Raw genomic sequence first — 21,969 nt, 5'->3', positions numbered from 1 at the left:
TTACAGTAAACAGCTGTCACACAGATGAAGCCTGAAATTTCTCCTCTCCTAGATGCGAGGGAGTCCCACTGCTTCCTCTGCAGAGACTCCTGAGCCACTGCATCCTGCACCCTGAAAAATGTTCAGGTGGGCAGGAGGGTGAATGATTTGGCCCCTGCCCCTTGTTGGCACTGTGCTAATTTGGGTGCATGGGAGGCATATGCTGTGGTGTGTGCAGGCAGATCACTCCCAGCTTACTCTGTTCCTGGAGCAACCGGGAAGCAGGCAAAGTCGTGGTGGGCTGCCAAGTCCCAGCCTGCTAGCTGGGTTGCTTGAGAGTCAGCACAAACCTCCTTGTCCCCTGCTATGGAGTAAACCACTCAGGTCTTCTTTTACCCTGGCAAAGGTTTTAAAGAGGCAGCTCTGTAGTTTAACTTTGGGTTGTGGCAGATTTGCCTGATTTTTGCCTGTTTGTGCTCCAGGTCTGCAAATAGTGCTGTGTTTGCTGTAGTGATTCCAACCTGCATGTGTCAGCTGAGAGGTCTTTAGAAGATGTGATCTGTGTTGGGGAGGTCTGTCTCCCTGAATCTCTGAACTCTGCACAGGGCTGTTGCACAAGAGGCTGTGCAGTATATTCTTCCAAAACACCTGCTAATAAGAACACACGAAACAGAGGAGAGTTACTAATCATGGGTTTCCCACAGTGGTCTCTTTCATAGGGCGATAATTAATGACTGCTTCTCAACAGATAAATAAAATATCAGATAAAATGAAGTCAAATTTGTAAGCCTTTACTCAGGACCAACTAAGCTTCAGCCATTTGCTCTGAGCACTTTTGAAAGCTTGGCATGCATCACTTGATGGGAGAGCTGTGCCAGGGCTGTGAAAAGCCGTATGTCTTAACCTTTGTTCTGTGTCTTTTATCTTGTCCGTTTCTCACTTACACTAACTGCATTTAAAGGTTTTTAGAGGGCCTGTCATTGTGCTTCCATGCTGCTAAGGCATGAACAGACAGTATTCTGTTCTTAAATCTTGCTTTGAAAAATCTCCTCATAATATGTCCCAGCAGAAACTCCTGTTGATTTGTCCTTTGGCTGTGGCTGGATGCCCAGTCATGGGCCAGAATCAAACTGGCTGAGTACCAACACAGGGCAATTTGCAGTTCCTTGTAAGTGACTTCAGTTCATTTTGGCCATGTCTCTGCAGCATTTCCCAGAGCCAGTCATCTGTGCTTCAGCTGACCGGGGTGCAAGCTGAACTCTGACTTGCCTGGCTGAGCCTGCCAAGAAAAGCATTAGCTAAGCAGAAACAGTGTGTAGCTGGGAGCAGAGGTGAGCGTGCATTAAGTATCCACATCTTGATACAGAAAGGATGCAGCTACAATCAAAACAGGGTAAAGGGGACTGGGCAGACAGACAGCCGCCTGAGGTGACCCAGCAGTGCACGCCACGCTGCTTGCTGAGAAAGGCCTCTTTGTCTCCCTGCATTATGCCTGCCCGATTTGAGTGAGGTGCAGAACAAATGCAAGAAATCCAACTGTATGGCCTTGATGACATTTTTCTGTTTTTTTGGCATTGCTTTGTTGTGCTTAGAAAGACCTTGAATGTGTCGGACCACAGTGTGTATCTCATCCCCAGCCAAACAGAGATATTTGTGCAGCTGGCTTGCAGTTCCCCTCTCCCTAATGTGCAGGCCAGGGGATGGAGAAGATGTCTGAATGCTGGGGCACTTTTTTATCAAGAGAATTCCCTGCTGAATCACAGCTGAGACACAGGATACAGAGGCTCAAGCTCTGTTTGGGAAGGAGTGGGGAGCAAAGGTGGGGAGGAGACCTTTAACCATCACCTACCCCTTTATCACTGGTTGTTGTCTGCCTGATCCCATGTCATACAACATGACAGTGTTTGTATTGCTTCTCTGTTCCCATTTAGATTAGAGATTGACCAATGTGACCTGTGTTTCCAGACCTTTGTTTGAACACAGCTAATGCAAGTCTTGCTCTGGTGGAAGCCCTGCTGTGTCCGTGAGTATCTCTCAAAAAGACAGGACAGTGTTTCTTATCAGTTTTAGAGAGATAGTCTTATCAGAATTCTTGTTTCACCTGGATATGCACAGTTCCTTTTTGTTCTGACAGGGCTTTACCACTTTGATTAATTTTGTCTATACCATTAATCCTACCATGGGCTATAGATAACGTGATAAAATGGACTTCAATTGCAGTTACCACTGGTTTTCTTTTCAGACTGTCTTTCATATCTATTTCTGCACTGGCAAAATGGTTAGACTGTAGACCTTGAAGCTGTAAGACTGAACACGAGAGATACCAGGTCTGTGCTTCCCTGAACTTTGGCAGCGTTCAAAAGTTTGGATTTACAACTTGACTTCCCTATCTACCAAATGCCTGCTTGGCAAAATAGTTTTCTTGAGTGGCATGCCCTGATTCTGGATTCAGCTTGGCGCTGTTTGGTGGGGCTGTTTTGCAGTGAGTTCTTGTCCAGCCAAGAGATATATTGGGTGTTGTCCTGAGGTAGTACAGTCCTTTAGCAGTCCTGGCTGCTGTTAATGAGAGGCAATTCTAGCAATGTAAATGCTTGTTTGTTTTAGTTGCCCGCTGTTCTGGTGTCCAACAGTGACAACCTCTGAGCCCATTGGTTTTGACCACTTTTGGAAATTTGAACTATGTATGTTCAAAACTGCTTCCTTTACATGGGAGGGCAGAGATAAGCCCCATGTCTGAGCTTCAAACCTGTGTCTTACTTGAATCTTTCCCATTTCCCATTAACTACACAGCTTTAAAAGTTAAACAGCAAGCCTCTTCAGACTCTCTTCTTTCTTTGTTACTCTCATGTTCGTTCTCGTTCTGGCTCCCTAAGGGGAAAACCAAATGTCATTTGCAGTTCACTGCCATGTATTACAATTGTTGCCCCCGTCTTGCTCTCTTTCAGAGCATGAACCCAACCAACCAACTTCTTATCAATTTGACAGGCTATGACTGTTGTCCTGGTGACTGGTGTAGTTGCACTATCATCATGTACAGAAGGCAGGGAAAGAGATGCCTCAACCTGTGGGTGTAGCTGTGCATGCGCATGATATGCCAGGAAGTCGCTGGGATACATGAAGATAAGATCCAAGTCTTGGGCTATGTGTGTGAAAAATGAGGCAAAAACAAAACAGAGAAGCATGCAAATTTAATAGCTATAAGAGAAGAAATGGGAATGTGTGTAGGAGTTGTAAATGCTCTGCTCTTCTCAGCATCTGATCTATGTACCCGTAATTTAGTGCATTTGTATATGAGAGATGCTTGCCCGCCAGCCTGCTGTCTTTTTCTACCCACTCCATGTCTCCCATTTCTTACTTAGGTTTATGGACACGAGAAAGAATAGCGTTAGTAACACTTCTGAGTCACGTTTTCCATCCAGACACACCATCCTTAACCCATTCATACACATGTCCCTGTACGATGTCGACTCCAGTTCACTAATTCCTCGTGTGAATTGATCAGACTGATTTTGCGGTGCCCTGTCACAGATTATCTCCTAGGCACTAACAGAAAGCCCTGCTTTGAGCAGCATATGATCCAAGTGGATGCCAAGAACAACAGATGGAAAGAGATGGGTAAGGGAGCACAAAGAAATAGAGAGATATCATTACTCAGCACATAGGCAACGGTGTCAGCACACCAGCTGCCTAACGCTTGGGACAGCTTTTGCAGGCTACGTGGTGTGTTCTTGTTTTAGTGCTGGCTGGTTCACTTAAATACCGTCAGCTTTCAGCCATTGAAGAAAAGGTGGGATGGGGTAACCTGGATAAAACTGGATCCTGGCTGTTACAGGCTATGTGTCAGTCAGGGGATAAGAACTTGTTCAGGTATTCTGCATGTGAAAGGAATGTAAGAAACCTGCCAGTTTCTGTGCTGAGCAGGGACAGCTTTAACATGCTGGGGTGAAAGTGGGGCACAGCCCAGAACATGTTCCCCATGTGTGGTGGTGTGGTTGTGTAGCCGTGGTTGCTGCGGGGAGGGAGTGTCTGGTTAATCCCCAACCCCAGTAATCTTCCATGGCTAATTGAGAGTCGAATACATTTGGTTTACTGCAAAAGCTGACCTTACTGAACACTCGTTACCACAGACATCAACTGAGTCCTGCACTAGACCCAAAATCATGAGAAGATACGTCTGATCTGCTGCCTGTCTTGTTTTGCTTGCATATCTATGGCCTTAGCATTGCCCTTGCCCGAGTTTGCTTATCTGTGACCTCCAGAGGCCTTTCAGCAGATAAGATGCTCTACTAGACCTGCCAGCTCTCTGCTCACATCTGTGTATCTCCAAACAGCCTGCGTGAGGTGGATTTCTGTGGGACACATTGTGGGGAGGAGCTGATGCAGCAGATCTGTCTCCTCTAAGGCGATGCTTCAGGGCAGGCTGTGTTTCAGGGGTGGTCAGTAGGGAGAAGGGATAGGCCTGTGAACAACATGAGTCAGACCCTGTGCCAGGGCTCCTGGTGAGATGTGCCATATCTCCTGGATGAAGGATCAGAGCTCTGATGACTAATGAGGAGAGGATAAAGATGTTGTGGGATGGAGCTTCTATAATGTAAAATTCATGATACTGGCAGGCCATTTTAAATAAAACATTACCCTCTCTGAAAAAGACACAAAGTCTTTCATGCTTGTAAAAAAAAAGGGAAAGAAAAAAAAAGAAGGGATATTTAGAGAATGAGTCTGATGTGACCTTGAATTTGCTCTCCCAGCAACTTTGCACTGGAATGACACATGCACGTTCCCATGAGGAAACATAGCAGGAGGGGAACATCACATTCGTGAGAGGAGGTGAAGACTGGTGCTTTCTGTTTCATGGGAGCAGAGGAGTTGCATTTCTCACCTCTGCATCAGCCTCAGCCTCTGTGGTGGCTCCATGAGCTTCAGTGACACAGTGCATGGTGCTGGTGGGCAGCAGAGCAGACCTGCACCAGCTCTCGTGTTACGGCTCAGCTGATAACCTGGCTCCCATTACACTTCTCCTTCTGCTTTTTGTTGGCCTGCCTGCCTGTGCCTATTGTCCTGCACTCATTAGTACTTCTGTTACCAAGAGCAGACTGTTTTTCTTGGGCCACTCATAGGTTTCCTGGGTGTTGTGTATACTGACATTTCTAAGGGACTTGTGAAAGTCCCGTGTACCTTGAGCTAGTAAGGCATGATTGTGTAGCCCTTCCTTTGTAACATGAGTTCTTCCTCTTATGGAAAGCCCGATAAATGAAGAAGATGCTATTGTTTGTTGCTGTTACAAAAGACTATTGAGCTAAATGGGAATCTGGCACCAACTGCTAACTGCATAATTTCAGGAGGGTAACTGAAATAGTTGGAAATCTGTTTTTCTACTAATGAGTACAGTGAATAATTGCTGCTTTCAGTTCTTTTTTGAGGCAGTATTAGCTTGCTGGTTTTAAAAAATGAGATAAAAAGTGCATGTATCAGTGACTGATAAAGTATGCTTTATTTGTGCATTAATTGATCAAAAAAATAGTTACAGAAAATTCAGTGCAACATCACATGCAAGGTGTTGCAAGTTATAGGTAACAGAAGTGACCTGTGTGTGAGCATTACATGGGGGATGGAAAAAAAAAAAGGAAAATTTGGGGTATAAGAAGCTGTCTTCATGATGTTTATTCCATACCACTGGTTTTCCTGAGAGCAATCAGAATCATGTGGCATATCGATGTTAGATGATGACAGTGACACATGGCTAACCCTCCAGGCAGCTTGCATCACCCACACCATTTGAGCAAGATTGCAGGATATGTCCCATGTTCTTAAAACACCCCTGGGCATCCCTGAATATCATTCTCACTCTCTCCCTCTTAAACAGAGCCGAGTTCTCATGCTGTGCCACGTGTAAGAGGCCCTATCCTTTCCCTGTTCATTTGTGCTGTTTCTGTTTGCAGGAGAATCTGCAGTTGCCTGCCCTGTGTGGAGGATGTAGTTTGTGTAGCTCCGTCTGCAGTGTGTACCTAATGCTCTGTGGCAGCATGGTCTTGCTGGAGAAAGCAATGTTATTTGTAGTTTAGAAGTTGAGTTGGGTCTGGTCCAGTTGTCTTTGCCTCTGCCTGTGTTGTTTCTTTTGAAGTTCTTGTTTCTTTTTGCAGATACCTAGACGATATCAGCAGTTATCTCAGGGAGGCCGGATCCTGGCATGGGAGCTTCAGGGCTTGAGATCAATTACAAAGGACAGATGAAAACAACTTTTCTGAATTTGAGTGTCTCCAATGTGTAAGTGGATTGCCAAAGAGGCACTTGAGACCCCAAAAAGACCCTAGTTCTGGACCAGCAGATCCTGGGCAGAGGCAGAGACAGAGTCAGAAAAGGTGTCAGCAAACACCAGGCTCTCCCAGCCAGCTCAAGCCCCTCCCTTTCCCTGTGGCAGGAGCAGCCTGTCCCCATGCTTTCATCCTCTCAGCAGCAAATTCTGATGTTCCTGCTCAGTTTTGAGGCCAAGAAACAGAGGTGTTTCCCAGATGTGCAGAAGCCTTGGGCTAGTGGTGGGGTCCTGGGGAGGTGGGCAAGCAGGATTCCCATGTGGAACTTCCCTCCTGCTGAGGTAACTTGCCCTAGCAAGCAACTTTTGCTGGTTCCATTGCCGGATATGCAGCCCATCATTGCAAGTGATTCACCAGCCACACAGCTGACCCTGTGCCCCCACAGATCGCATACATCTGTTTTTTTCATGTGAGTGGAAAGTCAGAAGACCCGTAGGCCTGGAGACCAGTTTCTGACACTCTTTGTTGTCATTAATTTCTGGAGATTAAGGCTGTGGCTCACTGCTCTGACATAGATATATCTATGTCTGAGCTACTCATTCTGAATTCCTTCTATTGCTGACAGAGAGAATTAAGCAGTGCTGGTATGCTGCTTGACTGGCCTATTTTAGATGTCTGCATTCACTTGAGAGGAAGGGCACTGCCTATGCCTGTGTCTTTTTTCTGCTTATAAAAGCTGTCTGGGTTATCCACAGAGATGTAAACTACTTCATACTGACCATGTACAGCTAGTGAAAGGATTCACATCCCCACAACTTAAAGAGCCTCTTAACTTGAGCACTGGGCAAAGACTGGATTCCCCAGATAGGCCAGGTGAAAGCCAAGAAGGTAGAGACCTCTACACGAAGGATCTCTGCTCGATCCTGGCTGTAGGTGCCTCCCCCTGTCACGGGGATCCACCCTGACTCGTTTATCCAATGGATATCCATTAAGGTTGTGACCACTAACCTGCTGAAAGAAAAGCTGGTACAGAATTGCATTGCCTCCATTTATTTTGTTTGTGTCAAAGAGTTAAGAAGAGGTCTCAGAAAATAAACTTGAATCTCTGGACAAGTTTTCTGTTGCTGAACTGGGCTCTTCTGCTGACTTTTGTCTGGTTGATGTGGTCTTGGGTTTACCCTTTCGGGAGTTGTGAATTCTGTGTTTTCTATCATCCTTCAAACTCTGCCTGATTTCCCATCTCCTATAGCCACCTGGCATCTTCTGTGCTCCATATCCTTGTCCCTTGTTACCTGTATCACTGTCTTGCCTTTTCATAGTCTCTTGAGCCCATGTCTGGTTTGATTTGCTCACTGCTGCCTGTGCTTTGCTTTGTTGACTGCCAAGGAATGTGACCTGCAAGGTCTCCTGATTGAGTCTAACTTTGCCCTCTAAAAAGAAGCCCGAGATCTCAGCAACCTACCCAAAGAACTAAAAAAACAAACTACCCCAAACAAGACAGACAGGAAAATATACAGTGGATCTTTCTGTGCTCATAAATAAGTCAGACTATCACATGGCTTCCTAAAAATAACACCCATAGCAAGTGTTTTGGTAGGAATAATACTGACCAAGTTTGCATGTTGCCCACATGCAAAAAAAAAATTGGTTAGGAAAACCCAGAGTCCAGATGCAGTGTTTGCATTTACTGAACGAGATCTGAATTGAGAGGTGGTTAAACATATCTTATAGTCTCTTCTTGGCAGGCCTCTCTGCAGGTTTCAGAGGAGAGGGGGTAGGGGAATGCTCGCTGGCAGCGTGGCCCGCAGCAGTTGCTTCCCGTCTGCATGGGCTGGATGTGTGGGTTATACCTGTGTGGTACAGCCAGTGAGGGTCCACATGAGCAGAAATCTTCTTCTGTAGCCTCAGTCTGGGATGTTCATGTCTGGAGAATGGGTAGGATATCTCTATGATCAGTGGACCTGTATTTGTGTATATGAATTTAGCTTTCTGTCTTCATCTGTGGGGCAGATCAAAATATTTTGGTATCGATGGAAACCACTTGAGTGCCCAGCTCCTGCCCACCCCAGGGACTCAGTGTGTGTCCCTATCCTTGTCCCTGTGGCCAGAACTGCAGCATAGCCCTGGGGTAGGAGCTGTACCTTGGGGGACATGAGCGAGTTACCCCTGCCTGCCAGCTCCTTCTCATCCTGCCTGAGGGGATGTTGCTGAGGTGTTACTGGCCTTGACCTGGAACTGCTCTCTGTGGGCAGCTCAGCACCAGTGACAACAGTGACAGCAGCCATCAAGGGCTAGTGTCAAGCTGGCATCCCTCACAGTGATGGACATCCTTGGATTTCCTGGAGATCATCCTCGGAGATCACGGATCTTGTGAGCATTACTGGTTAATATGCAAGGTTACTGAGCCGGGCGTATGGAGGGGCCTGATAGGATCTTAGGGAGCTGAGAGCAAAATGCGTCAGTAGCAGAGGCAGGAAGAAAAGCTCCTGGGCTGACCCACCTTTCTGTCCTTCTGAGCCACATACCACCATCTTTATGTAACTGAGTGCCATGGGATGCACTTCCCATCTCTTGGAGAACTGGCAAGTGGAGAAGTGTCCTGCACAGCTCACCAGTAGGACACAGCATAGCTTCATTGAGACCCCCCTAGCTTCCCAGGGGCAATGGATGTACACTGTGCCTGCAGCTGGATCCCACCACAACCTGGCACTGTAGGGCTTAGCAGACCTCGCTGGCTCATTTCCTCCTGGCATGACGGGAATAGGCAGTCCTTGATCCAGCACAGCCTTGCTGCTGGCAGCCCAGGGGCAGGAGCTGCCTCCGAGCTGCCGGAAAGCCGCGGGTGGCTCCAGAGCGGCAAGCTGGCCACCCCGCTGTGTGGCCGTGTCCCCCACAGCTTTGGCACAGCTCAGCCTCTCCATGGAGCCAGGGCTGCCTGGCCTGCTGTGTGTGCTGAAAAGAGGGCTGCAATCCTTTCCAGACTCCGAAATGGGAGCAGAAGTGTGTCGGGGAAGTGCTTTGTGGGGATAAGGATAAAGCTTTTATGACAAACGCATGCCATTGCTTTCCCTTAAGATTATATCCTCCTGCTTTTTTCCCCCGTCTCTCATGATAAGCAATACATGAATTTCTGACTCTCTGAGAAGCCTTGATGCTGGGAACTGCTCTCATTCAGGCAGAGAATCTAGGTCAGCTGTTCGTAAGAATAGATCAAGCTTTCATTCAATGCAGTGGATGGATCTTCAGCGGGACGGGTTTTTTTCCCGGCTTGTTTTGTTTGTAGTGAGCTCCAAAAGTTGCCAGGCATTTTGTGGACAGCAGATATAACATTCTGCCAGCAGACTAGATGCAGTGTATTGCAGGGGAAAATCAATACTATGAGATATTAATTGCGATTTTTCAATTTGTTTTTTTTAACTTAAGATAGGGCACTCAGTAATGAAGATCTGTATCTATGGTCAAGAGGATCTGATTCGTGAGAACATACATTATGAAGAAGGGATTTAAACTTTTTCTCTGATTCCAGACCTATAAATAACTGCTCTTACATATGGCACCTAATTATTTAATTGTATATGCAGATTAGATAGTCATTTACATGCTGTCATCAGTGACAGCAACTAATAGCACTGGCAGTTATTTCCAGGCACATATGGTAATGCCAAAGGTTTTAAATATCAGTCAGTACCTGCCATACATATCAATACCTCTCCCCATCTCTTCCCTTCAAAAATATTAGAATAAATTAATAATCACAAGATGCATCTGCTTCTTCTTGGAACTAATTGTACCACGGAAGATTTGTTGTGTTGTATATTTTATGTAAAATGACAGTCCAGCCTGGAGTTCCTGGTTTATCAGGGGGTGATGGCCCCCCTGAGACTGGGAAGGAAGAGGAAAGAAAATGTTAATATGCTTTTTCTCAGTTTACACATGGAAATGGTGGGGGAAGGCAGTTGCTGACATGAAGGACTCTGGTCCCATTTGCACAAATCCATAGATTTTTTTATCCAGCAGGTATTTCACAGCTCTCTGGCCTTCCCTCTGTGTAGACCTAAATGGTTACACAGGGTAAGGGTAATAGGAATCAGGGCTAGGGAGTGCCCAGTTCATCTTACTATCCTCATCAAAAAATCAGTGCAGTCATATTTTTCCTGATGTAAAACAGGTTTTGTGCATGAAAGCTTATATTTTTGCTGCCATTTGACCCATTTTGCCCACCTAAGCTATACTGAACTGTGAAGAGTGTGGTAACAGCCAAGGAGACCTCAGTGAGCATTTAACTATTACTTGGATTAGAAGCTCCACATTAAAACCTTGGGCAGAAAATATAATTAATGATCCATTCATTCAAACAAACAAACTCCAAGGCAGCTGCCTTAAAATCCAGTGATTCTGTGCTGTGTCAAGATCAGCTGTATTAACTTGGTCTGCAGTTTGTGTGATTTTCAGATGTTGTTGACTCCAAGGCATTTGATGTCATGTAGTCATGGAGCATAACAAACACCACTGTCCACCACTATTTCCTGCTCACTAAACAGATGTGTACAGTTAAGGGGCTGAATATTCTCTTTGAAACTAAAGGAAATAGTCACTTACTTAAATCCTTTGTTGAAATGTGGCCTTAATGCTCTTTTTTATTAATTTTCAAGGGTCTTGGCTCTTGACAGCCAGTAAATAACATGTACTGGAGATCTAAGTTCATAACAGTGCAGATAACATGCTTGTTCAGGATGGGAAAAAAATAGTGATTCCCTTTTTAATTTACTTGATAATTTAGAGACATCTTTAGAAATTACCTAATTTTGGTTCCTTGAGGACCACATCTTTCTCCTTTGCAGGGAAAAACTTGATGTGAGCGATGAACAGACTTGTTGCGATGGAGGTGGCAGAGGAACTCTGCCAGTGTGCTGGCAGTTGGTGCTGTGCAGCTCTCAGGACCTGGGTTAGTGTCTCTGAATCTTTATATAGCACTCCCTCCACTTTGCTGAGAAGTGGGAAGCAATGGAAAGATGAGATACATCCTGATACTGGTAGCAGATGAATGCATTACAAATACTCTTCCTTTTCCTTCACCTTGCCTGTTCCTGATGCCTCCCTCCCCAAGCTTTTGCCCACCTCTTGCTTTCTTGGTATTTCTTTCATTCCTGTAAGACAAGAATGGGTCAGAAAATGTTGAAGACTCTCACCGAGTTTCCACATCATGTAGCAGTGATGAATTTTCTAGTGCCATGTCTCTTGTAAATGCTTTTCTGGTTTTGGAAGAAAACACAGTGATGCAGTGTAAATGTTTTATCACCATGTATTTGGGAGGCCTGCTTTATTTAGCCTGAACTGATGCTGATAAAAATTTAATGCTTCTCTTTGTGCTCATGCAGAGTTCCTCCCCCGGGTATTTTTCTGAAACAGTTTCAGAGGATGATTAGCTCTCTCGTAGGACCTTTTTGGGTTCCTCTTGCTGTAGCAAGTCCCTCACTGTACCTATCTAGCTCCACTGTTTAGAGATTGCAATAATCTTTTAAAACTGACCTTTGAACAGTGTGATTTGGCATATTCTTGGATATTCTGAGCTTTACCAGGGCTAGTGGCTGAATCAGCTTCCTACTAACTGTGGGATGGGAATGGAGTTCCTGCTCAGATTGTCCAGAAGTCACAACAGGAGATGCTTGGTGCTGAGCATTTCTGAAGATTAGGTGTCTATACAAAAGCTGATCTCTTTTCTCCTACCTCCTCTCCTAAATAACCTGTTCAGCAATGAAGATAAGGGCCCTGAGTTGTGTTGTTTATTTATATTAATATATATTAATACATATTAATATATCAATATATCAATATATTGCTACATTATACATTAATATATTGATATGTTAATATTTATACATTAATATATGAGTATTTATTTATCTATACTCATATATCAATATGCCCCATCCAGTAGCTCCAGTTTCAGGTGCATGGGGCATTCCTGCTTTAGTTTGTAGCCAGAGATAGCTGTGGTCAATATTAAGTGGAGAAATGGTTGAGCTTTGATATTGTGTTAATATTTAAACATTCCTGGCTCCTGCCAGAGAGGTCTCAGGATGTCCCAGCAGCCAATCTGTAGTTATGACTTTTAGCCTCCAGATGGTGTCTGGCAGATGTGCCTGTGGAGTACAGTGGAGGTGAAACACTGGAGACTGGAATTTACACAGTCACTGGCCTCTTGTGGCAACAGAAAAAACATGCAAATGATGTCATGTGGATTTTCAGTCCCAAATCTCTGCATATGCTGCTCTGTGTAGGGTTGTGGGTACAGATGTGTGTAGGACGTTTCCTGCAAAGTTGAACCTTAAGTTTTTACTGCTGGAAAGAATCAGTGTAAAAATGCACAGAGGAATCCTGTCAATCTAAGCCAAATGTAGGGACTCAAATAAAATTTTAGGCTTGTCTGTCCAACTGGAGATGGAATATTCATAATACAAGCTTTCCAAAAAAAGCCCATCTTTTTGCTCCAAATTGTGGAGCATCTTGAAATGAGACATGATAGTGGTTGAGGTAGTGCATTCCTCACCACACTAACAAACAGCATCCATAATATACTTTTCTAAAAGCTCTTTCCATGCCTACGAGAGCAAGCAGCATTGAAGTTGTAGATTTCCTCTGGCAAACCAACCCTTCGATCCTTCCTTGGATAACTCTTCAGAGAGCTTGTAGTATTGGAAACCAAGCTGTTGGGTGGCTGCTCTTGTAGGGAAAAACTAGAGTGGCAACCTGCACCACTGTGATGTTTTCTGTGGCAGAAGCACTGCCCTTAGCTGCTGTTCAGGATTTGGGCTTTCTGAGGCTAAATTGACAAGGGTGGATCCTGAGTAATACGCTATAAGGTGTGAAGAACTGCCTCTGGGATATTTTGTCTTCAAGTTTTCCTGACCCCTTTTGGGGCAGAGAGGCCAGGTCGCCTGTCCTTCAAACCCCTTCGTGGCAGAGCATACTCTGCAGTTTGGCATGGGGTATTATATTGCCTATATTGTTTACACAGAGTTATACACGGAGGGGGAACATGGTCAGGCAGTGTCTCTTCTTCAGCTGCTGCCCACGCAGGACTCCGGAGGCCCTGAGCAAATGCAGATTTCAACAGCTTGCCTCACTTCACAGCCCTCATGTTTTCCATGCTGGCTGCTTTCCCTGATAACTTGTTGTCTATGGAGAAGGTGGAAAACAGCCTTCAAACCTTCACAGAAACTCGATGTCATACCCAGTCCACACCGTTGCAAGCAGCGGCAGGCTTTTACCAAATCAGGGTGCATGGGGCAAGCCTGTCAGCTGCATCCTCTCTCCCACCTGAGTCTGTGGGCCCTCTCCTCTCCCTCTTTTCCCTTCAGGTGCTAGTGCCATGCTGAGGGCTGCAGCCCCCGTCCCTCCACAGCAATAATGCAACCCCAGCTGCTGGCCTGCCGACAGAGCTGAAGTGGCACGGACACTGCATCCCGCTCCTCCTGCTGGCAGCTCTTGCTGCACCTCCCCACGGATAAATACAACCTATCTCCAAACGCGGCCTCAGGTCCATAAAATACGTGAAAACTAACGAATTTGCTTTGAAGTATTCTATTACCTCAGCATTTGATTGAACCTAATTGCCCGTTTTTGTGTTCTGGAGAAACTTTTTTTAAAAAGCAATCTGTATTGTGTGCTACGTACTCTGTCTGGTGGATAAATTTTTCTCCCTCTTCCACTGATGCTGAAGGAAATCAGAAGGAAGTTGCAATTAATACAGTATCCTCAGTCCTTGCTGGAGGTCTGTGGGGCAAAACCGGGGAGTGGGAATTCCCAGTGTGGTACCAGTTTCTTTACTGAAACCTAGTTGGTACTCCAGGAAGTTTCGCTTTATTTTTCTCTTACTATGTGGATTAGGATATTCTCAATGCAGGGATTTTTAGGGTCACTTCAAAGATCCCTGTTGATTCACTCTCTACAGTTCAGCCTTAAAATCTTGGGGGTTGCGTGATTTATTTGTTTATTATTACTACTATTATTGTTGTGAAAAGGGGCTTCCTTAAAGCAATGCTGAAAAGAAAAACCAGAATTAAGAAAACCCCCCAGGAATTAGCTAAAAATGGTCTAAAGGAACAGCAAAGTAGGTTACTAATTAAATGAAAATTGAGCTCATTTCAGAATGGGGTTCTCACAATCAGAAGGAGAACAGCGGCAGTGCAAAATTTTATATCATACCCAAACATGTTTCAGTGTTCAGGGCAGGGAAGGTGGCAGTATTCAATTCTTGTCCTTAGGACTTTAGTGTGGTTGCTGAAACTACTGGGACCATGCAGCCTCTCTGTCAATCCATCTTTCTGTCCTCTCCTTTTACACTGAATTCCTCCGGTTTCAGACAAATCCAGAGAAGGACAGAAGTCTCTGATTAACTTCTGCAAAATGGGATAAAAATCAGTGGCTGAGCAGAGAAGAGCTACTCAAGTGAACACACTCAAGAAGAGAAAGGAAGAAGATTCCTTCTTTCCCTTTTTCCTCAGCTGTGTCTGAAGGGCAGCTCCAAATTAGCTGCAAATCATAGTTCTGTGACCTGTTCAGGGTAGCACAGATCTCAGGGAGGTGCGGGGGTGCAGCCTGGTGCCAGGAGCCACCACAGGGAAGCAACTTCATTTCATCTGTAGGAAAAGCTGCCTGTATTAAATATTTGTGCTGCTTTATTTGCTCTTGCACACACATGGCTTAGCTGGAGAGTAAACAGCGGATTTGATGAGCAACAGAGGTGGGGAAACCATGTTTGTGTACCTTCAGATTGAGCTGCCAGGTGGAGTCTGATGAGTAATAAAGGCTGAGTTCATGCCATGTTCTGTTCCTCAGCAGGAGCAATGAAGGTCTACCCTCTCTCCTCAGCTATGTGTGTCCATGGAGTGCGTAAGGATGTACTATTTTGTGTCAGCCACCTTCTGTCAGTTTGGCTAAAACTGGCTTTAAAAGTAGTTAAAACTGACTGAAAATCCACCCAAGTGCCTTAGGGCAGGGGATCAGATGAATATAGAGACACCTGCAACCTGTGGCTACATTGTCTTTTTTCTTTAGGAAATGGGGTTATCCTTAGGAAAAAAGAATAAATATATGCTTTCACAGGATAATAAACAGCTAATTGTCCACAACTGACAAAGTCACCTCTTGCATGTGACCATTATGGCAACGCCAGCTGCAATGTCAAACTAGAGGGGAAGGTGTTTTTGTTTTGTTTCTTTGTTTGTTGGTTTGTTTTCTCTCTCTCCAAAAAGCCTACCTTGCTTGGAATGGAGACTGGCTGTTCTTTGATTGCTGATGAAATCAAAGATGCTGTGTGTGGGTGGGGGAACATATTGTCAGACTAGAGCTTAGCTTCACAGAGTGGTTTTGCATGGATTTATATCCTAGGGAACCAACATCTTTCTGTGCCATACTCTGCATGTTTTATCATCATAATTAATATTCCTTTCTGCCATCTTTCATGCCTTTGGTTCAAAGTGGTGGAGAGTACTAACATGTTCTGGAAACAAAGAAGGAGGTGAAAAACCTCTCTCCAGATACTGCAGATCCACCTGCCTGTTAGGACCAGGTGTATTTCCTATGACAGATGCTACTGAGCACAAAGTTTCCATTGTATATGCCTGACTCTGTTCATGTAGCATCCCTGCAAAGCAAGCAGGGGCATCACTGCATTGCTGGAATTGGAATATTAAAGTAATTGGACTCTTACAAGGTCATTTTATTTGTAGTGCTAATAGTCTGACCTCATCCGATTAGCATCCAGACCAAACAGCTATTGTCCAAGTCAGGCACACAATCCACTTGTTATGAAGAGATTTTATCTATCTAGGCAAAAGAAATGGGAAACAGCAAGAGTTAAGTCGACAGAGAAACAATATAAAAATTTATCCAATACATTCACTTGTTTAATGAAGGATTGTGAAGACAAAGGAGGTACAGTTTTTCTGAGATAGGAAAACGGAGTCATAGTGATGTGGAGAGGCTATGGGCTTTTCCAGAAGCTCCAGGCAATGAGGGAAATTCCTGAATGCTGGGGATATCCCTAGGAGACAAATTGCTCTTCTTTCACAGTGAGCATAGCAAGGGTCAGGGCAGGGAGAAGAATGACCCAGCTAGAGAACTTCCCACTGTGGATAAAGAGAGGTATTGAAACACCAGGAAGAAGGAGGGGGCAGGCTTCCAAGAAGTGGCTTTTGAGGAAGAAGGAAGTCATTTGGTACACCTGACAAAGGAATTTGTTCAGAAGCAGAACTGTGCTTGTTCTTGGTCTTGTGTCCTAGTGGTTTCCTACTGTCCTTCTTTCCGTGAAATGGCTCCCCTTGGGTGGGCAGCTCAAGAGCCCATGGAAAGGACAGATAAAATGTGGCAGTGCCTCAATTTCCCTGCCCAAAACAACAAGTTTGGACAGCAAACAATTCCTTTGCATTATGTCAACTCTTTGTGAAATTCCTTTGTTCTAGTTTGATCTCAACACTTTTCAGCTCCTCTGCTGTAAAGGCGAAGCTTCCCAGGGAGTTTTGCTTATTTAGTCATAACACCATTCATGGAAGCACTGTGGTAGAAGATGTTACTAGAGATTCAAATTGTCCCCATGTTTTAGCTGCAGAACTCCAGTCTGAGCAGTAAAGTAGCATTATAGACAGAGAGGAGAGACCTGTGCACCTGGCACGTGCTGTTGAGGCACATGGACCCAGGAAAGCAGACTGCTTGGTGGCCTTTGGGCAGCTCCTTTGTGGCATGTCCTCTCCTAGTGCAGTGCATTCCTCTCAGTGACACCATCCTTCACCCAAAGCAGTTGTGGGCAGGGGGGTGCAGAGAGGCTGACGATGGACTGCCACTCCCACTGTAGCCAGAGGGATGGGGAATCATCTCCTGCTGCTGATGGGCTCAGCACCCTTGGTCAGAATGACCATGCCCATCCTGCTGTCCCTTTGCAGGGTGCTCACAGCTGTCTGCTTCCCAAGGCTTTGCCTTCACACATTGGTTGTCCTGGTTTTTGGGCGAGGGGAAGGTAGGACAGAGGAGCCTTCTGGGTTGTTGGTGCTGCAGTGCTTGGGTGGGCAGTGACCTGAGGCCACTCTCATCTCCGGGAGTGTCTGACATGGCCTTGATTGAGTGGATCCAGTGGTCCATAGAGTAAGAGATGCTCCTAGCCTCAGGAAGTCTATCCATCTCTGTACATTCACTTGCTTTCCTCAGGCTCATATTGTATTCCCTTGAAAGAAGCTTTCTGGGAAAACACAGCAATTCCCACACATCATGTTGCCACAGTTTAGGGCACGATCTGCAGCTGTTGTGTGTTCAAAATCTATATACTGCAGAGAATCTTGTCTTCAGGGCTGGCACTTTGACATCCAGTTTCCTTCCACAGAGAAGTCTAGGGAAATCTTTTTTGTTAGAGCCAGGCTTGTTGGAAAAATGCTGATGAAGTGAAACATAAACACATTGTGTTGGAATTTTCATGGGAAAATATTGCTGAAGGGTTTCAGCATGACTGGAATACATTTCTGCAGTACTGACCCCCTCATTCCATCTTGTATTCATACACTGTGCAGCTATAATATTCTAAACAAAACTTTTTAACTTCAGCCAATTAAAAATTAAGGTCAAAATGGGATGTGTGTAAAGTCTTTCGATTTCTAGCTTTTTTCACAACTTGGGAAAACACTGAGTTTTGCAACCTCAGTATTTCCCACTGGCAACAGCTCAAATGTATGACCACTGCTGGAATTTCTGTTTGCTCTTCCAAATGAAACGTATTTATTTCCTCCTCCCTATTGTTACTAATGAATCAAATGGCTCTGTGATAACATGCTGATGGAATTAAGCACTGAGTAAAAGAGCCAGAACAACATAACATTTACTTGGTTTCCAAGTAGGAAACTAGTGGAATTTTACTGTCATGAAAATGTAGAAAATCTTGGAAGAAACTGCAGGCGTTAAACCCAGAAATATGATATCACATATTTGGAATAATCTAGATGCTGTGTGGAAAAATTACCCCTTAAATTCATACCCTGAAAATAATTTTTGCATAGTATATGGTTTTGAATAAATACAGCTTGTAATGACTAATACAAACTGTCCTCAGCTGATGAAAATCCTGAAGTTCTCAATTTAATGTTTGTAATAATGGAATGGAGAATTAAACCCAGTTTGTAACTCTCTAGCAAGGGGAGAGTGGTAAGGACAGCATTTCAGCTTCCCTCCAAGTGCACTGCCTTTCTCACAGCATTGCAGAGACTTTAAAAAAATCTATTTTAAACACGAGTTCCTGGAGTTCAAGCATACTTTCTGTGTAGGAATTTGTCCTGAGGTTTATGGTCAGACATTTTAGCAGCCAAGCAGACATACATCTCCTTTTTCCTTACTGTGGGCATTGGCTGGTGAACAGATCTATATGTGTGCATTACACCTATGGACACACACACATTTATGGTGGATTGCTGCAAGGTTATGACATTTATGTCTATGTGTGTGCATAAAAACATAAAACAATATATAATAGTTGCTGGAATATTGCACATTCCAGGAGGCTGAGATCACTCTTATCTCCTCTGAATGGTGCTGTTAAAACATGGAAACCAATGCCCTTTCTCTGGGGCTTTACATCCCTGTTGGCTACCATGAGGCTTGCTGGGAGGTGGGGAAAAAATTGGCTCCAAACCCAGATGCGATCTCTCTGCCAAAGAAAAGCTCAGGTGCAGCCTGGGCACGTGGGGTGGGTGGAAAAGGATGTGTTCTTCATAGAAACTATTAATAATCAACTCCCTTACACTGATAGGATTGTCATCAAAATAACTGGCAGCGCAAGGATGTTTTAGTCATTTAGAAAATTCCAAAAATTCCACTGGCTTTCCCCTAGTGCTTGTGGTTAGATTATTTATGAGGTTTCTGACATTATTTTCCTAGAAGAGAGAGAGATTACATAAGAGGGCTGGCAGCCTATAAAAATGTCCTCACTTGGCACGGACAGGAACCAGGTTAGACTTCTTCAAAGACAGCTGAAGCCTGTAGCTGCACAGGAAAAAAATAAATCAGAAGAAGAGAGAACTTTTCTGGGAGACAGATGCTAAGATCACCTTGCATAGAAGTGTTTCTAATGCTTTCTTCTGATAGTATTCCCAGTTGGACAGAAAGCCTCTGAACCTGCTTTGATCATGAGGAAGACAAAGCATTCCTGGGCAGCCATCGCGGGAGGAGGCAACAAGGGGGAGAAAACAGCTGAGGAAAATGCAAGAATACTGCCCAAGGCCACACATGAGGAGAGAAAGAAGCAGGAGGTGAAGAGGAAAGGGACATTGAAAACCTTGGCACGCAAATTGCTAAAGACTGTGGTTGGTGGGAAGGAGACAATGAAGAAGGCTGGCTGTGAGGATGTGGCAGGGAATTTGCTAAAGATGCCAACCAGTAGGAAGGGAGTGGAGAGAGGGACACCTGCAGGTAACCTTGAAGTTATCTTTGGGTCCAGGCCTGGATCTTGTCTGCCTCACTCAGCCCTGCAGGCTCTTGTTTTCATCAGCTTCTGGATTAGGTGCTTTACACTCTCCTCCTCCCCATCCTTCTCCTGAATTCTTGTCCTTTCTGAACTGTACTCTTGCTCCTCTGGAGAGCTGTGTATTTCACTTTGCCTCACGAGTGTTTCTCTTTACTGTTCTCATTTTTATCCCTGCAAAGACTCCTGATATGTCTTGTGAGAAAGATGATGTATGTGTGAGTGACACCCTCTTTGTGTGACTGTGCTGTTCGTCCACAGATGGGAGGGGCAGATGGGTTGTACATGGGCTAGTTGTGCCAATTAAACATTTCCTATGTGTTTCATGTACCAAGGCAGGACGAGTGCAGCTTGTAGACCACTCCTGAACAGCTTGGCCATTGCTTTGCTGAAGATCCTTGCATCAACCCTTCTCCAGTTCCTTTCATGTTCCTCCCTTTAGTCCTGTTTGGTTTAATTCTTACTACACATATGAGATTTTTTTCATAGAGGAAAGTTAGGATTCAGGTGAAAGAGAATGGAAGCTCATATTTTTTTCATTCTTCACTCTACACCCAAAGCTGTATCCTGAATTATTTCAGAGTCCCACTACTTCTGGCTTTGTTTAACTTTCCCTGCGTCTCATCAAGTTTGATTTTTCCTCTGGACTCTGCTCCAGATACCTTTGGACAAATATTTTCAACTCTTTGTTGCTCAATTTTGTCATCTGTAAAATGCACAGTAAAAAACCTGCAGCTCTGTGCAACTGTTGTGAGATTACATCTAACCCTTGTTACTGGGCTAGATGTGATGGGTAAGACATTTTAGAAACAAGCAACAGTGAAAACCTTCTCCTTCCAACTTCTGAACTTTAAAGATTTCATAATGCCTTGATGGGGTGTCTGGTGATTAGGGCAGTGGCTCCGTCACCACAGCTTCTTGCAGTTGCGGAGGCTGTTATGGGAATCCCCTTCTAAGTTTCACTTTTGGGTAAAATAACATGCCTAATCATTTGGCCTAGTTAAAATACCCTGATAAAGAGAGGGCCCTGGACTGCACTGAGCAGTCTCAGCCTAAAGCAAGAGCTCACTGGCAGGAGTGACACCCTCTGTGTAGCTATGTCAGGTTTGAGCAGGTGGGAGGACCTTCCAAGGGAGCTTGCAGCACAGGATTCCTTCTAGGCTTGACTTTCAGTTGTTGACTTGTTCAGAAGATGTCCTTTCTTTAATGTTTTTCTTCTGGACAGAAGGTGCATTCCTTAAGCAAAGATTGCCATTAATGAACCTGCATAGCCCACATGAAGAGATCTCTGGGATGATGACCAGAAAACTGCAGATTAGTCTGCAGGCTTGGTTAGCCTGGAGGAGAAGGGATGAAAGAGAGAAAGAGGGAAAAAAGTGCTTGTCTTGAGGAAACTCAGAGGTACTAGTGCTAGACCTTAAGTGAGCTTATCTTAAGTACATATGTATAAACTACATACTTCATAACTTGGATATTAAAGCGATGAGTCCCATAGACGAGTAAAGAAACAGCAAGTTGTGTTCTTTCTCTGTTGCAGAGGAAACCATCTGCATATGCATTGAGCAAGGAAAATTTTTGGAAGCTTGTGATCATATTTATAATCTGAAGCATTCTGGAAATGATAGTGTGCGAAAGTCTGAATCACTTTATGAGCTACTGGCTGAACGAATGTGGACTGTGGTGGAAGAAGCACTCAGTGGAAGTGGTAGGATGTTCCTGGAGCCACTGCAGTCAGTGGGGGAGTCACTGAAGTGGGAGAAGCAGAAGGAAGCAGACTGGCTTGGCAACAGCCAAGAAATGGATTCTGTTTCCACCTGGAGTCCAAACTTCTGGAGGAAAGATCTGGAGGAAAAACTGATACACTACGTGACAGCCCAGATTCCCCTGTTTGGTTCCTCTGCTAACACAGATGATACTGCACTAAAACAGCATCTGAGTCATCTAGAAACGACATTTCTCCCCAGCCTGGAGAACAGAAGTGATGTCTTCAAGGAAGCAGGACTGCTCGTCACCTACGCCCGCTGCTGTCATGCCTCTTTGTGTTCTCACCTTTCCACACTTACTGACAGTAACCATTTCAGCTTCAGCCAATGTCTTTTAATTTATGAATGGGGCCTTAAAATATACAAAAGGTATGTCTGAAGGACTTTTTCTCTACATTTTTTTTTATGTCTCTATTCTTCAGTTCTGAGCACAATCTCCGCTTCCTGATAGCACAGCGATGCTCAGGACTCTTGC

At 44.7% G+C, this 21,969-nt stretch overlaps 1 protein-coding gene across 4 annotated transcripts in view; it reads left to right on the top strand.

The window, feature by feature from the left end:
• The first annotated feature begins 1,676 nt into the window (after positions 1-1,676).
• The window catches only part of LOC113963162 (exocyst complex component 3-like protein), a 42,403-nt gene continuing 22,110 nt past the window's right edge, over positions 1,677-21,969 (top strand). The window contains exons 1-4 of one of the 4 annotated variants that reach the window (XM_027674031.1): positions 1,677-1,798; positions 1,911-2,002; positions 19,356-19,679; positions 21,269-21,863. In XM_027674031.1, coding sequence (XP_027529832.1) covers positions 1,966-2,002; positions 19,356-19,679; positions 21,269-21,863 — 956 coding nt within the window. In that variant the 5' untranslated portion in view covers positions 1,677-1,798; positions 1,911-1,965. Of the gene's footprint in view, positions 1,799-1,880; positions 2,003-2,970; positions 3,595-19,355; positions 19,680-21,268; positions 21,864-21,969 lie in introns of those variants that run through there. The other 3 variants (XM_027674030.1, XM_027674029.1, XM_027674033.1) reach the window with 3 other exon arrangements.

Source organism: Neopelma chrysocephalum, unplaced genomic scaffold, assembly GCF_003984885.1.
Source record: "Neopelma chrysocephalum unplaced genomic scaffold, ASM398488v2 Primary Assembly neopelma1_24, whole genome shotgun sequence".
Lineage (NCBI taxonomy): Eukaryota > Metazoa > Chordata > Aves > Passeriformes > Pipridae > Neopelma > Neopelma chrysocephalum.
This window is presented reverse-complemented; position numbering and strand designations above follow the sequence as displayed.